We start from the raw sequence: 18,277 nt of genomic DNA, 5'->3' as shown, positions 1-18,277 counted from the left end.
AAATTGGACAAACAAATTGAAATTGCAAAAATATATAATTTTTTGCATTTTACATGTCAATAATCAATATTTTCATGAGAACTGCTTTAATAAAACTTAATCAGACTCAATATTTTGTACTCCCTCTATTTCAAATTAATTAAATTGTTGAAGTATTTCATATTCTTCAAAAAAAAATTTAAGACATAAATTTGACATAACTTTTCATTTTTACCCTTATTAATTATTGTCAAATTTATGGTTCAAATAACTAAACATTAGTTAATAACTAATTCTAATACTAACTAATGAAGAGTAAAATTAGAAAAACGTTCTAAAAGAACTCTTGAAAATTGAATAATTAAGTTAATTTGAAAAATAAAATATATCTCAACGATTTAACTAATTTGAAATGAATGAAGTATTAATTTATCAAATAGATAACAAGCGTGCACTTGTGTGACCAGTTAATCATAAACTCATAACAAATTAGTGTGATTTAACGTAAATATTTATATATGTAATGGTATTACCAAGTCTTTATTTTACATTCAAAAATCAAAAAAATGACCACGTAGCCTAACTTTATAGATATTTTTATCGTTTTATATTTGAAGTGTTGTGATACACAAGAAAATGGAACTATTTAATAGACAGAACTCAAATCACCCCTCATGTTGTGACAAGAATAGAAGTTTAAGACAAAATTAGCTAAACAATCTCTATGTAGAGTCTTGTAATATGTTTATGTTGTTGTTATAATATTAATTAATTTAAATCAAGACTAAATTGATGGTATTATAGTTGATATTTTACAAGTAAAATTTGCATCGAAACAACTTTATACTAATCTCGATCAAATCTAAACGTGATTTTTAAAATTTATGTTACTCATTTTTATAAATTTAAAAAGTCATTTTTGGGGAAAAAAAAAAGCATACGTCCTACTCATATCAAGTTGGACTTGATTTTGATTCATTAAATCAACTAAACTTAAAATAAGTAACTGAAATTTGAAAAATAATCAAATTTTGGATTCTCCTTTTCTTTTAAGGTGATTTTAACTTTTAGTGAGAATGACAACCCTTTATGCCCTATAAATATTTATTACACAATTTTTGTAGAGTAGTTGATCAATAATGAATTTTAAAAGATCATTCATCACACAGTCAGTGAGAGTGATATTTACATAAAATATTAATATAAAAATAAAGTTGGTTTAGTCCCTAACTAAAACTTTGATTGAAGGCCTCAGAATTGCATTAAGTAGGGATGTAAATCAATACATTTTTTTAATGAATTAGTTCAACTTCTCTTTTTGATCAGATATTTGCAATTTGTAACCAATTATTAATCTCAATAATTTAACATATTAATTTTTATAATCTAAAAATTAAAAAAAAAAATTCTAAAAAATATTAAATAAAAAACAACTCATACGTTCAAGAACTAGTAATAGATGATACGCAAAGATAAAATGATGAATAGAAAAATAAGGTAACAACTCAATTATGATATCACTAATTGTAATTGTATAACAGTATGTAGAATGTAGAGTTAAACACAATTACATTACACAAATTAAAAATCCCAAGAAAAACCCTAAATTCCAAGAAACACAGTAGCAATCACTCAAAAATTTCAATTACCAGTAATTAAAGATCATCTTCCATCCTCAAATACTCTCCAATATCAGCTTGATGAAGCACTACAATTCCATTCGGATCCATTTTCCGGCAATCCTGAGTACTCTTCGCTGCAACCCCAAATCCCAATGGCACATCCGACATCGAAAACACAACCACACCATCATGATCACTAATACTCTCTGTAATCCTTCCAACTCCACCTTTCAATACATTATTTCCATAAAGAAAACTCATCTCAGACGTGGGTTTCAGCCACACTTTGTGTTTCGCGTGTGCAGCTAAGAGACCCAAACATTGAACCGTGAGATGAAATTTACCTCCCTTGGTGAATTTCCCTAACTGGGTTCCCAGCGAAACTAAGTTATCTCGCTTTACGTTGGTTGCTCGCTTGACCAGAGATTCTGATACGTAGTAAACTCTGTTTCTCTGGAGACGAAAGCAGTAACGGCCGGGAGTGTTGTCGGTACCTTCGTGAGATGGGTTTTCCACTATGTTCTTCAGATTGTTTCCGACGAATTTGTGTAGCTTTTCGAACACCTGTGTTGTTTCTTGCTCATCTAGCGGTCGCATTTTTGCCTCAGTTGGATAAACCCTAAAACCCTGCAGCTTTTCTTGGTCTTCTTATACTACTGCATCGAATCAGGTTTGGGCCTTAAATGAGTAAGGCCCATTCAACTGACCTGAAGAGTAAGCCTAGCATTTTAGGGATCAAAATTATGTTTTTATGAAGAAAATAAAATTAAGCTAATAATAATAATTTTAATATGAAATACGCATTTCATTTCCTCTTCGTAATTTTATCCTTCAATTTTTAGTAAATTCATCGACGAAAAAAAATGAATGACAAATTGAGGAACTTTAAGTGTCATATTTGCGTGCTGTAATAAACAAAATTGAATAGTTTGGTAAGTGGATTTTGGGTTTGTGACCTCTATCTTAGCCTAAACCTTCTCAAGGACCTAAGACGACTCCTTTGTATATATACGAAATACTATTATGTTTACCGATACGCTTCAAATCGTAAATTTTGATGCAATATTTTCTGCGAAGCTATCGAGCCAAGTCTAATGTAAACTATCTCTCTACCCCACAAGGGTTGTGGGGTGAGGTACATCTCACTCGCCAAACCCCACACTGGTGGGACTATCCTGGGTTTATTGTTGTTATACTGTTGTTTTCGTCATTATCTCCAGAATATTTCATTCAAAAAAAGTAGTTGTTCCAGATACATGAGCACAAAACTTCACCATTCGGAGCAACAACATCATCGCACAGTCGGTAAGAACTATATAATAACAATCTGCTTGGCGTTATAAATGGCCTATCACCAAATCTTTCCCCACTAAAATTGAGGAACACTAATAACAAAGAAGATTTACAGATTAAATTATACCAGAAAGAAAGTAAACATATAAATTAGTTTTGACCAGAAAAGGTAAGTTTTTGTTCTGGAGATATTATTCACCTGCCCAACAGTGTGGTTCTTGAAAGACTATATCAAGAAATCCAAACCCCTGCCTTTGCATATAGAGTTATATATAAATCTACAGGCTCCCGACAACATCATCACGAGCTCTTTCTCTTGAAACATTCAGCCTCATGTCCCCTCAAAACCAAAAATCCTTTCTTTAGAAAATGCAAACTTTCTATTTTCTTCTAAATGCACCAAAAACCAAAACTCAATAATCACCACCTTCCGACGTGCAAACAGAAAAATGGTCCAAATGTGTAAATTTTCATAATTAATCCAACCACCTGGATCTCAGATCTACAAGGAAGCAACTACTCATATGACACAGCAGCAAGCAGCCAGTTGAATGCTAAACCTTCCAATTATTTTTGAGGAGCAGCTCAATCACCTCCAGCTACTCTGGACCTACACGAAAGAAGGGGCAAGGGGAGTGGACAGAAGAATTGCTCAACCATGCCTTCCTCTATATGCAAACAAAAATGAACATGTGTTTATTTTTATCTACAGAAAACATGTACTCATACATCATCTTAGATAAAAGAATAATAAGGCACATATACCTCAAAACTACATTACATACAACAATTTGCTTGGTTAATTGACTACAGAAGAAACCAACTTTTCCTAATTTTCAACCAACCCCAATATGTGAAAACAAGTGACAAACAAAACCTAAAGTGTTCTACTTCTCCAGTTTTTTAGGTTTCGGCAAGAACACTACACGTGCACAGGGTGGGCTGAGGGGGCAGGAAAAAGGAAAGATTCTCTAATGTAAATTGAGGCAATGGCACCTTATAAAAGTAATCAAATAGTCAATAATCAGAAATGGAAGGAGAGACGAAAATTCTCAATGTTTTAGTCAATGCAGCAACCCATCAAAGCAAAACCAGACAAGTGTGTGTCAGCCAACTGGAGGTCAATCAAAGCGTAGGTAGGAGTAGGAAAGATGATTGCATCTCTGAGATATATATAATAGTGCTCCTGAGTTTTGTTACAAACGCAGAGCTGGAGGTGATATTATCAGATTTTTGGATGTGTAACCAGGAATCACAAGTAGAACTCTCAAATCATACTAAACCAAATAAAGCAAAAGACTAAAATTGATCATCACATGGCATGAGTATTTGATCTGCATCACCCCAAAACTGCCAGCTTTTCAACAATCTGTCACTCAATGACTAACCAACTACAAATCACAACCAACCCAATGGAAAATCTCCATCCAAAAGAAAAATTGAACTGTACAAAGAGTGGTGGTGTGGGGTGGGTTGTGGATACAGTACAAAGCTGAATATCAATTACAGAACATAAAATATGCCTAAAGAATAATGAATGTACCTGACAGACAGAATCCTATCCCTTGCTCGTCAACACCCGGTAGTTGAGGATAAGGTCTTCAGGTTTCTTCCATATATATGCACGGACAGTCGCTAAGCTCATATCAGGGGATAAGACCTGGTAAAAGTACAAAAATGAGTTCACTAACCAGGAACTAGAGTAAGAACCTACATATTAAAATCGACCAATTATCTAGCCACATCCTCTAACATACACAGATTGTGTGAAGTTCTAATGCTAAAATTTGACATCAATACTTCCATACATCACGAAGAAATGGGATGAAAAAACGCAGTGCTTGAAATTAAAGACTAACCAGCTATGCAATCCACACAACACAAACGGAAATCTAAACTTGCCTGGTTACTGCACAATATCTCTATGGATGGTTTAAGCTTTTGCCAAGGCTTCAGCCCAGTCCGAAATATGCCATCTCCTCCATTAGCTGGGTGTGTCACCTGTCCACCAGACACTCCAGCAGCTCCATCTGAGTTTAGGCTATCCAGTGGCTTATCAAGAACCATCTTTTCTATAACATAGTTGACGACCTGACAAACAAATTCAGTGCAACTTTGTCATATTCATCCTCTACAAAATGGAGGTTTTTCAGCAATAAATCTATTTGTAAGAGCACCAATTCTCCATGATCACTGACGCTTAACATAAAGCTGGTAATGCAACTACCCCAACTAAATCAATAGTTCAGGCAGAGAAAAGAAACACGGTGAGTGTTTCTCGACGAAGTATATATGGACCATGAAGACAAATTAGTAGATGTGCAAGTTCTCAGCACTGGAAATATGTCCATAGGCATTCACAACGACAAAAGATTGCTTGTAGAGATAATGTAATTTTTATTTATATTAAGATTGAAGCTTGTAGCCTGCTCACAGAAATTACTCAGCCACAAACATTAGCTCTATAGTCGAGGGATATAAAGTCATATCAGAACACATCATCTCCAACAGAAACAATTTCTTGATGAATAGGACTTTTTACAAGGAGACCAGTAATCCACCACCTGAAGCTCCATCACATGTCAAGTAATAAGTGAGTGATCATGTGGTCTACCATGAATGGTCTGAAGTATTTACGCTATTTCTTAGATTTCCATTAAGAAAAGGTTTGGACCGCACCTATAACAATTGCATTAACAACCATATTTAAATTTGCTGCATGACCAGCAGATCAGTATTGTTTCATTAGAACAATAGGTTGTATTATCACACAACAAAATAGTTGTGCGGGAGTATGACTTCCATTATTATTGACAACGCTTCAAGGCAGATAATCCTCACCATTTTTCTCTCAAGAACACAGGTGTTACCAACATATACAAATCTTCAGATAGTTCATTGGCATATTCCTCCAGTATATCTTTTGAGTTTCTTTCAATTGAGACAAGGATCCTTCGGAAACAGCCTCTCTACCTCTACGAAGTAGGGTAAGGACTGCATGCGCTCTACTCTCCCTAGATCCCACTTGTAGGATTTCACTGGGTATGTTATTGTCATATCTTTGAGTTTCTTTACTATTTAAATGCATGAGACACAAGTCATAATGGGTCAGGAAAACAGAATCGTTTAAAACTTCAAGTATCCTGGTAATATGCATACAACAAATGACTTAGTAAACCAACAAAGGCCAATGTAAATCACCACAATACTGACTCCACCACGAGATTCAAGGAAAAGATACTTACTTTGTGAATTCTTAATATGCGAGGCGCACTCAGCTTTCCCTGGGTAAGGATCTGAACAGTAGAACCCTCGCATGGATGTAAGTAGAAGCTACATCTGCAAATCCATTAAGATGAGGGGAGAAAATGGTCAAGAAAAAGTGACTTTGCACATAAAGATGGAAGATCAAAAAGTGTTTTGTAAGCATTGCTGCAACTCAGAGAGTTGAGATAATGTTAAGTGCCTCCAGAAAGACTTCCTTTTAGTTCTAAACAAGTGCTCTCAGCTCTGTAAGTTCAAAATGCAAGTTGAGCACTATGAAGAAAGTAGAATACAGTTATATTGGAATATTACTTGGTATTTTCCCTGGGAGGCAACCGATTGTTCATCACACAATCCACTACCCACCATGGCATGTCCTTTTCATCTTCTGTTCCATCTAAGTCGGTAATCTTTTTCCTCCATGGACCACTTTGAGAACCCTCAGTAATAATTGATGGAGGGCATGCTGCTGAAAATTCAAAGGGAGGATATACTGCAGCATCATTGTCAGCACTACCGTCCACTTCAATTTTTGACGCGGTCAGATTCCTTGTAGGTACATCCTTTCCAGCTGGGGCTTCCCCATTGGCCAAAGCTTGAGATCCAAATCTCTGTTTTCTTTTGGCTAACCAATGAGCCAACAGCCCTTTAAGGGTTTCTCGTGCCAAATTAACCTAGCATCAAAAAGCCGATCACAATTTCAGTTCGTCTCTCGCAGAAATATACAAAAATTTATCAAATGAATGATAAATCAGGAAGTTATTAAAAGAATTTAATTGATTAATTAATTAATAAGAAGAACCATTTCCAGGAATTGAGTGTGTCTTATGCACACCATTTGCTATAGTACAACTCCCAGAACTAGTTAAAAGATCACAACTAAAAAAGTCATGTCTGAGGACTGAGATACATTCTGCTAAACCATCCACGTACTTACTTACAAGAATAATAAGTATTATGCCTTATCCAAAACTATTTAGGTTGAATTTTATAAATCTTCTATATGCTCCATTTGGACCCATTTCCTTCAAATACTAAATGATTTGTCTGGAGACAGATTAGGAATTCTCTGAAACTATATATTCCCTAATTCTCACATTTGTCTCCCCCCCCCCCCCCCAATCACATGCAACTTGATAACAAAACTAATAGGAACCCTAGAAAACATCGGAACTAGTTCCGGTAAAACAATCTTTTCTGGCTTTCAATCTTGAAAAAAAAAACTAACAAAAACAGCGGCCAAGAGACTATACTTCAAGAATAGGAAGGCAGTAACGGGAATAAATGAAAATAGATTTAGGAACCAAGCAGAAAATAGAAGATACAAAAACCGTTGTAGATACCTTGTCATCTTCAGGCTTCCCTGGAATGTGGAGATCAGCAGAGTACATCTCAGCAGAAAAGCATTGTGGTGTATCCAGATGTACAGACAAGTTTCCAAGCTTAGTGTCCACAGTGAACCATGCAGGGATGCTCACCTGAAGAGGCAAATCATATCAGAAGAAAAATTATATGTGGAAGTTGGATAATTCTACAAAGATATTTACCATCTCAAAAAGTTCTTCTTTCTTCTTCTCAAATGAAACCTACATTTGGACAAAAGTACGGTGAAAAGAAGTTAAAAAGACAATATGAAAAAAAACGTTTAGAGGTAGAAGGCGACAGCTGTCATAATTCAAAGAAAATTAAACAAAAGAGTTTGCTCAAAACAGGCCATTGTAACTTAGCATGCCACTTGAAACATTACTATCTAACCTCTCCATAGTTGTGAATCACAGTGCCTCTAGTGATCTCCCACAACTTCACTGTTCCAGCAGTATCCTTTAAAGACAAAAGCCATTGTCAGGTTACAAAATCATATTTTTAGAAGACAGTTTAACCTCATTAAGAACAATAAAGCCATAAGCCACATGGGTATAAATGCAAAACAAACTTACCTTAGTCAGGACATGTCTTCTGTTGTTCAAAATCTCATGCTGCACTATTCCTGGAGTTCCAGGAATGCTAAGAGATGGTTCTTTATAAACAGGAACCTACATTATTGACCAATTGTGAGTTTTTTAATATTTAAAGATGTAAGTGGAAGTAAGAGAATATAATTTAATATGGAAGGGGCAGATAGATTCATATCATATTACTCCAATGTTGGTAAAAGATACCCACCAAAAAACTTATAGGTCACTAAAGAAGGTTTGGAACTCTAGGATACCAGTGAAAGTAATGTGCTTCACATGGCTAGTTATCAAAAAAAGCTTGGCTAACTCAAGACAACTTGCAAAAGAGGGGCACACAACTAGTCAGCAAATGCTTTCTATGTGAAGGAGAATCTGAATCGAAACATCTTTTTTTGTATTGTCCTTCAAATAGTGCTTATAAGTAATCCTAAAAAGGAAAAGAAAGTAATTCCAATTCCAAATTACACAATCTTAAGGATTCAATATATTTCCCATTACTGATGTCCGCAAAAGAAGCAATTGAAAGCAAATAAGAATAAAGTACAATCATATGGCCACATAAAGGATTAAAAGATTTTGACCAAAAATACGATGAATATGATCATGGAGAGCTCAAAAAAAATAACAAGTCCTAATTCACTACTCTTCAATAAGTTCCCGAACAGAGCCTTCCATATTGCAACTTACGTTAGCACATCAATAACCACTTGAATTTGATAAGACTTTCTTCTTACTCTGTTGGTTAAGTCAAGACCCGGAAAATTTGAAGTAGAAAGATTATAAGAAGAGTACATATTTTATCTGGAAACATAGTGAACTCCACATGAGACAAGAAAGACTGATAAAAACTCAAAATTGAGAAATATCCTTCATGTGCTCACTCGTTAAAGAAAACCAGTTTCCAGTTCTGATTAGCAGCTCATCTTTAAAATGCATCCTTTCTAAAGAGGAATCCAGAAATAGCAGCTATTTTGGAACCCCATACATCAATTAGAAATATGTTCCAATAATCTTAGCGATAACATCAACAAAGGATATAAAGGGGTGACAGGGAGTTGCTCAGATGGTTAGGACCCCTCAGCTTCAACCCTAAGTTTGTGGGTTCGAGTCACCAAGAGAGCAAAACGGGTCAGAGATCCTAGGGAGGGGCTTTGGAAAAAAAAGATATAAAGGGGTTGAAACTCACAGGTGTAGATCCTTCTAGAGAAACCCTTGCCCGGGAAAAGGACAAGTTTCCAGCCAAGAATGAGCCCCCTCTTTGGAAAACTTTCTGGGGATTACGCACTTCTGCAGCCCACCTATGTACAGATGAATCAGTTGTGGCCACCCAAATGCCATCATCATGCAATGCTAACTGCAAAATGGGGTGTTCCTTTGTGCACATCAATACACTCTCCCTTGTTGCCAAATCTGTCAAGTATAACTGCAAGTGCAAGCAAAATTTAGCAAGGAAACAATGACTGAGAGAATAGAAATCCGCGTATGGGGGTAAGAGAGAGAGAGAGAGAGAGCTATATTGGATAAGTTGTATTAAGCTCACTTACAGATAGGTCTCTTCCACCACTATAAACATGACTAAACGTAGGAGTGCTAGCAAGTGACCATACAGAATCCGTATGCACAGCATAAGAATGCACGCAACGCTGCTGACCTAGATCCCATAGTCTGAAATGTGGAGGTATAGTTTTTTGTTATAAACCAAATGTTGGAGGTAAAGTGAAGTTTGTAATTAGATGAAAAAAGACCAAACAAGTGTGACCACAAGATCTTATTTGGAGAAAATGTATAACTGGTCATCATAAAACAATGAAAACAGTGGAACCAAGCTGTTTAAAAAACTGATATGAACTTGATAGAATCTAATGATTCAACACCAAACCAACTACCACGCCAAGGGAGCCAGTGTCTATGGAAACTAAGTAATGGAATTATCAATACTTACCTAATCATGGAATCAGAGGATCCAGATATGCAGAACCTACAAAAATGGAGGATTGGACCATTAATTCAAAAGAATCATAAAAGTGGAGGATAAGACCATTATCCAAAAGAATTCAATAAGTTGCACTAACCATACACTGAAGGCATTGAAGACCGCGCCAACCAGTATAGGAACGCAAGCCAAAAAAAGAACATCTAGATATGGATACAAAAGTATTTATCTACAGTTGCATGGATCATCGACCAATAATGTAACTAGTTTTCTGTTCTCAGGTTTTCAACTAACTTACTGAACTAATGCTAGGTTAAACTATCTATTATAATCAGGAGTGTGGACTTGTGACCCAAGAAAAGGCATTGGAGTGATGGGACAAAATAAATTACTCTGCTACAAAAATTAATGTTTTCAAAAGCAACAGTGGTACTCATGCAGTATCCTTGGTATTTTGCCCCTTAACGCTTTATGCCACAGAGTATTCACCAAAAATTGCCCTAAATGCGCCTTGTATGTGCTTTCACGTTAGATTATCCATCCTATATGCGTTAGAAAAAAATTGTTTTAAATTTTATTTCAAGTATTTGATTATAAGTTACATAGTATCTTGCTTTATGATTAACGATTTGTGATTATTATGTACATATATTTATTATGCCTAGACAATTAAATCAGCTGCTGCACATTTTTTTCTTTTGAAGTACAAAATTTTCTATATTCTATCTATGTACTATAATGTTATATTATTTTTAACATATTTTAATTACCAAAACTTTGTGGGAATTATACCCTACCCATGACAGGTAAAATGTCCTCCACCTTTTCAAAACGTTTATATGATAATCTGTCTTCAGCAATGCTTAACCAAAGTTAAATAGTTTCAGATCGGCTGGAAGCAATGACATTTTAGATGAACTTGAGAAAATAACCTAGTCAAAACGCCTTCATAGCATCATTGTTTATTCAACATACCTGCCAGTGGAGTCTATCAGAAGAGCCCTAATATTATCTGTATGACCTTTTAGCTTCATGGTCTTGGAACCAGTTCTTGGGTCCCAAACGCGCACAACCTAGAAGAAAATCAGAACATAGTCATTCAAAGCTTCTATGCTAGTAGGTTAACTTGTGTATCAAAATATTCCAAACTAACCTAACAAACAGAAATATACCTTCTCAGTACCACCAGAAACAAGAAGGGATCCACTCTCATTCATTGCCAATGCATATACGGACTCCTTATGGCCTTTTGCAGTCACAGGAATATATACTTGAGACTGGGTCTGCAAGGAAATGTTATTGCCCGAACTGATAGGACGGATGCTTGTCATGGGCAATGAACTTCCTGAACCATTGACACCATTTGAACAGTCTTCTTCGGTGGCATCACCGGACTTAGATGTCGGAGTAAGTGCAGCTTCAAGATCCCATATGAAAACCTCACCACCAAGACCAGCAGATGCAATAACATTGCTCTGTCATTATGGTAACAACAAAATCAGAAAAAAAGGCAATTACACTCACATTAAAGCCAAAAGACTCAACCACAATTTCAGCCATAAGTTTGATTCATCAAACGATTTAAAAGTACTAAAAGCTTTTGCAGAGAAGTGATACATTTTTTTCTGCTGAAGCAAGGGTGGTGACGTAATCGGAGTGCTGCCGGAGTGTCTTAATACAATATCCCTCAGATAAGCCATTCCACACCTAATGATCGACACAAGTTTTTCCAAATAAAAGAAACTTCCAAATTACTTCTATACAGTAACTGTAAAAGTAGCACTTCATACAATAAAAGATTCAGAAGAGAAGTAAAACCTTGACAGTGGTGTCTGAGGAGCATGATACTAATGTGTTACTACCTGTAAGAACTGCATCATTAACCTGCAGAATGATTGAGCCCCAAAAACAATTCAACGCTAGTGATATTCATAATAGACATAATATAAAGGGTATAGTTGCATCACCAAGTATTATTTTAAGCATTAAAAGGACAAACAACAACACATCCTGGTATGTACACCAGGTCGGAACTAATTTAAGCATTTAACGGACAAGTCAACAACACATCCTGGTAATGTACACCAGGTTGGAGAGTTTTCATCTAAACCATAGAATTCCATACAAAATAGAGCAACTGCAGACACTAGGAACTAATACTTGTTGACCTTACCTAAATAAGTATAAATCTGGCGAATACAAATATTCTTTCTCGAGTAAATATATTAGAAAGCTGAATTTAATTGGGCTTCAGCGGGAGCCTATGGAAATACAATTAGCAAGGCAGACAGGAGCAGTACCCAATCGACATGTGACTCAAATGTGGCAGAGCAGGTGGCACCATCTTCAGCCAATGCCCATCTCTTTAATGTGCCATCTCTGCTCCCAGTGAATAGGTATTCACATCCATCAGTTGCTGGTGACTTCAATACAGCCAAAGAATTTACACCTGCACAATGCTGTAAAGAGAAAAATGTAAATGAACAAAGGGTTAGAGATCATTTAGCAAAGACACAAAAACAGAGTAACTGCACGGAATTTGTTTAACTGCAAATAAATAAAAGGTATATATGAAAAACTGATGCAGTTTCCTAATATATACGATTATGGTGTACTAACAAGAAATTAAAAGAAGTGAAAAATCTTCAAGATAACCACCTTAGAATGTAACTTAAATTAAATTAAGATGAATTTACATCAAGAAGTTCAATTCTTTCTTGGTTGCCAGAAAAGGAGGTAAGGAGAATGCCGTCAATAACAATTTATAGTAACAAACAACAAAAGGTAGAGAGAGAAAATGGAATCAGGAGATGTACACTATAATGATAACCTTACAAGGATTTATAAATAAAAAGGGAAAAATATTAATGAGTCAATCACAGGAATTAAACTTCAGTTGTCCATAAAAACTTTTGAGCCTAAAAAAGAACAAAAGGTAAGCTAATGCTACATTGCTTTGAATGGTAAATGGGATGAACCTGCAATTAGCGACCTAACAAAAAATTATTACACTACATAGGCTTCCTCATATCACGAGACAAAAGTATTTTAGAAACCTTGTTGAAGTATTATTTTTGATGACTAATTTATCCAAAAAATAAAATTATTACTACAATGTTATGCTACCTTTGTCCTCCCTCCGTCCCAATTTATGTGATACTTTTTTCTTTTTGGTCGATTCCAAAAAGAATAACATCTTTCTATATTTGTAATAATTTAACTTTAAACTTCTCTAAAGTTACCAGTTTAAAAAAAGAACTTCCCATTTTACCCTTAATGAGATAATTTATAACCACCAAAAATTGTGGCTTATCTTAGATCACAAGTTTCAAAAATGTTTCTTTTTGTCTTAAAATTCCATGCCTCGAGACAGAGGGAGTAACTTCTTTTGATGAAGTAACAATTATTTGTTTACGGAAGGGCAAAAATACTAGTATACAAGAAGTGTCAAAAGTAAAAAAACTTACAAGAAGATATGAATTTCTAATAAGATACCAACTCTACCATATGTATAGGAATCTCATGGGTGCACCAAAAAGAGATAAGGGAAACATAGCTACTCCTCAAGTGTACCTCTTCTATTTCTCTCTCCAATTACTGCATTATAACTTGTAATATTAAAGACTTAAAGTAGTAAACAACAATACATCGTGGGAATCACATATTCACTTTACCTGTGTCCGATGGAGACAAAAGCCACAACAAAATTGTAAGAGAAAGGATGTCCTGCACTAGAAGGCTAGGAAGGATGAGATGTCTACAAAGAATTCATGCTACAATGTACTTATGGCTAGTGGGAGTAGAAGAGGACAGTGGCCAAGATGATTTGGAAATAAAAAACAGACTAAAGTAGCTTGCTTAGGATGGACAACAACTAAAGAGACTTGTTGACTCAAGATAACCTCCATATAAAAGAAAATTGCTTATGTTACGTGACAAATCACAGAAGATGGATGTGAGAATAGGCACCTGAATCCCCTAATCATCTCCGCTACACTATGACAAAACATCAGATGTAGTGTTTCTATCTCAAACTGTTTGGAGTACATTGGGTAATGACATAGACACTGAAGAAGAATTTACTCAGCTGGGAAAGAGTTAATACAGAGATAAAATAGCTCAAAGCTTTCTGGAGAACAAAGCCAATGGGCATACTCTGAAAAGTTTGGTTGGAAAGCAACCACAAATGCTTTAAGAGCAAATATATATAATTATTTTTTATATGGTAATAAGGAAATGTTATACTTTATGCTCCCTGCATAGGTAAGGATAAGCTTTTGTTTCAGGATATATCACCATGTAAATCAGCTCCAAGAATAATTATTGATCAGGTGACCTATTCACGACATCAACAAACCATCTCAGGCAACATTATCTCACTTCCTCCTCCTTATGTGCTAATTTAACTCTGTGACATGTGGTCTCTAATCTTGTCCAACCTTGTATGACTGCACATCTATCTTAACAATCACATCTCTACGACGTTAAATGTCCTATAATATTGCTACTCTTACAACTATTCTAAGAACTCAGTTTTCAGTTTAAAAGGTAACCTTCTTCGTATAACATTCCCATGAAACCCCTCTATTTCAACCACCTACATAAAATATGCACCAAATCTTCAAGAGTAAACCTAGATAATTAAATTTATTTGTCGTTAGGCACTACAATCCCATCTACTCACATTTCACCTTCCCTTTTCGTGAGGGTTGCATATGCAACGCATACTCTAGTCCTACTTCAAATTATCGTAAAACCCTTGCTCTTGGGGGAGCTTCTTCTTTTTTATGAAGAACGTCTTCATAGTTGTATCTTTTGGTTGATTCCCTCACAAATTTCATGAATTAAAAAACAACATTGGATGCATCATAGGACCTCATCCTATGCATATTATTGCTTACTCAAAACTAATTGGGTAAATTCCTTTTGGGTATCCTTATATGTTCTTACACTTGTAATTGTTCCTTCATACATACTATTTAGTACATCAACATGTTTATATGAATTCATTGCTTTTCAAGCACCCAACAAAAGACTTTTCTTGGCACTCTATCATATGCTTTATCATAAGCAAATGAATATTATATGGACATGTATCTAGGCTTTCCACTTTTCGTGGCACTCGATCATATGCTTTGTCATAAGCAAATGAATATTATATGGACATCAATCTAGACTTTCTTACAAATTTCTATCGATCTTCTTAACTTAAACTATATCCTTTTCATAGATCAACTAGGCAGAAGTTTAAATTCGTTCCTATCATCCCAACTGAGACCTTTACAAACATGCAGTGGAAGGATGAACAATCAGGAATACAATTTATTTTGTTATGAGTACATAAATTCTAACAAGAAGTAGGGCAAGAAATATAGTGTAGGAAGAGAAAGCAAAGGGAGAAATGTAAGCCTCATGCCAGTTGTTCTTGAGGGGCATCCTAAAGAAAAGATGCAACAAAATATCTTAAGGGTCAAGAGGAATTTCTTTTACTGGTAGAGAAAAACAGAGGGAGCACAAATAGTGAAAAAACTTCAATTCAAGGGGTAAAAAAGCCACAACTTGCCTGAACATTTTTTTGATGAAGGGAGTTATCATTAAAAAAGCATCCACTGGATGCACAGATTACAAAAGGAGATAACTGACAGTCGGAACACAACTAACTTTAACTTACTTTGTACTTATCAACCTTGCCCAAAAATACCATTAGATACAAAATACACATCTAGTGAAGTCCAGTATCAAACTCTGCCATATAAGTGAAGTTTAAATTTGAGAAAGCAAGCCTAATTCAGAAGACTTGTAAAGAGCAGCATAAATTTTAAGACCACCAACAATGTCTGAAAAACAACTTATTATGACTTCTTTAACTTAAGCTAAACGTGACCTGGCTTCACAAGTTTCCGCTTCTTTCTATTAAAATAAATTATTCTTATGAACTTTCTCTTCTTTTCTAAAAATGGCTTCTTAGTGTTGTTTTTATTTTTCCATGATTACTGTGACAAGCAATAAGTTCTTTGAGGACAGTATTTTTGGCATATGATATCTCAACAAAATTATTCTCTTTGCTACTGTCAAGCTCATCATATTCAGAGCAACAAAAGATCCACAGAGTTGAGGAAATAACTCAGGGATGCGTTCAGAAAAGTCTATAGGAAACAACACTCAGACTTCAAAGAAAAAAGTAGCTGAATGTAACAAATGGGGCTGCTTGAACCAAAAGAAAAAAAAAGAAATCATAATTTCCACTCAGCTAGTTTCAGCAATCTGTATATGGAAAACAGATAATAAAAGGTAATGCACATATAAAGAGAGGAACAAAAGTAAGGCAACGGGGGGCAGAATACACTAAGGCGAGCCGTCAATGACAGTTTAAAGTTCATCAAACTAGGTTATACACAAAAGAGTACAGCTTTCCAGAAGTCACACCTTAGTGTCACCTGCATCATTCAAAACATAAGTCAACCTCTTCTCCTTCCTAGGCCGAACCGAATTGGACGTGTTCCCTGCACTTGCTACACGGTGCATTGCAGAAATCCCTAACCAAGAAATAAGTGGACATATCAATATTCTGTATGAGGGAGAGAAATCTCCAATCACTCTCAACCAAGAAAGGAAATCTTTAATTCAGACAGTACAACTATCCAAGATTCTCGTCAAGAACTAACCTATAACTCACAACAACTCTATTCTGAGCAGATTCTAACCTTAGCATTTAAGTTCAACCTCAACTTCTTTCAACGCCATGAAAAAAAAAATATCAGTTCCATAAACACCCAAAACAAAACCAATAAACACCCAAAACAAAACCAGTAAACACCCAAAACAAAACCAAAAAAAATAACCATGAACTAACTCACAACGAAAAACCCAATTCAAGAAACATCACGATCAATCAAGAAAACAATAGTTTACTGAATTTAAAATATAACATAATCGGATCAAATAAGAGGAAATTTTCCATTAATAGACAAGTCAAAGACTTAAAAATCAAATGTAAAAAAATAATCTAATTTTCAGATACCCAAAAAAGAAAAACGTGGTGGGCACTATTGGATTTGGTTTAAAAAGCCAAATAGGCGAAGATTATAGGGATAGAATATCAACCTACTTCATTAAAATCTGCAGAAAAAACTGAAGATTTCCGTGAGAAAAACCAACCCTTATTTTCGCTTCAATTGGATTTCAATTAGCGATTTACCCTTCTTCTGCTCGCTGTAGAGATTCCTAAGAGTGAAAGAAGACTATAAGTATCGGTGTAAAACCGTAGTCTCTCTATCGAGTTCGCCAGAGAGAAAGAGAGGTGTTTGTTTAGTGTTTTTCAATGCTTTGGGATGAACTCATCGAGTTTCCCCTATTTCTTTTTTTCCTCTCTAATATCCAAACAAAATACTACTCTTATTTATGATAAAATATATTTTTCGCCAAAAATGTTTTGCCATCCACTTCTTAATTGATTATCTGATAAAATAAATCGGTATATACTATTATCTTATAAATATTTTACATAAAAGCTAAAGCATAAACAAATATTAGTAGGGTTGGGTGTTGAGCTGGAGGTGTGAGTAGGAGCAAAATCATGTGAGTCTAGATTTGGAATTATCGTTTAAAGAGGTTAAAATACGAAAAAAGTAAAAATATGACATGGTTGAATTTTTATTATTATTATTTTATATATATATATATAAGATAATTATTTTAATCATATATGATTAGTGTAGTTTTTTCATTATTATCATAGTATCCACGCACCTTGACCAATTCCACGTGGTATTCGTCATCTTCCACCAACAATGAGTACTAGCCACTAGGTTACTATGTCCACCATAGGTACGACAATGGGAAAAATTATCTACTCTCTGCGTTTCACAAAGAATGACCTGATTTGACTTGACACAGAGTTCAAAAAATATAAAAAAAAAATTGTATCTTGTGGTCCTAAATTAAAGTTAGGTTATATTTACAAAATTGTCTTTTTATCTTGTGGGTTGTGGCCTTAAACATACCACGTGGTAAACTGAAATTAAAATGTTGTAAAAAAAGAAAGAGGTCATTTTTTTTAAACAAACTAAAAAAAAAGATCGTTTTTTTTTAACGGATGGAGTAATATTTTTGTTTCCGCTGAATCTTAAACGCGAAAACTTAGAATTTTCAACCACTTTATTGATCACTAGAGCACACTTCATCAAAGTTATAGCATAATTTATTGAAATACTGTTCATTTGAATCTTATT

General features: G+C 34.9%; 2 protein-coding genes across 10 annotated transcripts; both read right to left on the bottom strand.

Moving 5' to 3' along the window:
- Positions 1-1,472: 1,472 nt before the first annotated feature.
- Positions 1,473-2,782, bottom strand: LOC101250451 (uncharacterized). Its single transcript, XM_010313939.4, has one exon. The coding sequence runs from the start codon at positions 2,196-2,198 to the stop codon at positions 1,635-1,637; it is 564 nt and encodes a 187-aa protein (XP_010312241.1). The 5' UTR covers positions 2,199-2,782; the 3' UTR covers positions 1,473-1,634.
- A 17-nt stretch (positions 2,783-2,799) lies between these two features.
- Positions 2,800-17,632, bottom strand: LOC101249305 (WD repeat-containing protein). Of its 9 annotated transcripts, none has more exons than XM_069295438.1 (20): positions 17,205-17,506; positions 16,712-16,777; positions 16,473-16,582; positions 12,347-12,505; positions 11,865-11,930; positions 11,664-11,753; positions 11,219-11,521; positions 11,022-11,119; positions 10,056-10,091; positions 9,658-9,778; positions 9,300-9,536; positions 8,096-8,191; positions 7,914-7,979; positions 7,706-7,744; positions 7,502-7,636; positions 6,471-6,832; positions 6,140-6,233; positions 4,797-4,985; positions 4,438-4,554; positions 2,800-3,562 (listed from the first exon to the last, which is right to left on the bottom strand). In XM_069295438.1, exons 3-19 carry the CDS (start codon positions 16,569-16,571, stop codon positions 4,453-4,455), a joined length of 2,292 nt encoding a protein of 763 aa, XP_069151539.1. In that variant the 5' UTR covers positions 16,572-16,582; positions 16,712-16,777; positions 17,205-17,506; the 3' UTR covers positions 2,800-3,562; positions 4,438-4,452. The 9 variants fall into 9 exon arrangements, with proteins under 9 accessions (XP_069151539.1, XP_069151469.1, XP_069151481.1 ...); XM_069295368.1 differs by having other exon boundaries at positions 2,800-3,504; XM_069295380.1 differs by lacking the exon at positions 17,205-17,506 and adding an exon at positions 16,904-16,954 and having other exon boundaries at positions 2,800-3,504.
- Positions 17,633-18,277: the final 645 nt, after the last annotated feature.

The sequence above is a fragment of the Solanum lycopersicum genome, chromosome 1 (assembly GCF_036512215.1).
Source record: "Solanum lycopersicum chromosome 1, SLM_r2.1".
Lineage (NCBI taxonomy): Eukaryota > Viridiplantae > Streptophyta > Magnoliopsida > Solanales > Solanaceae > Solanum > Solanum lycopersicum.
This window is presented reverse-complemented; position numbering and strand designations above follow the sequence as displayed.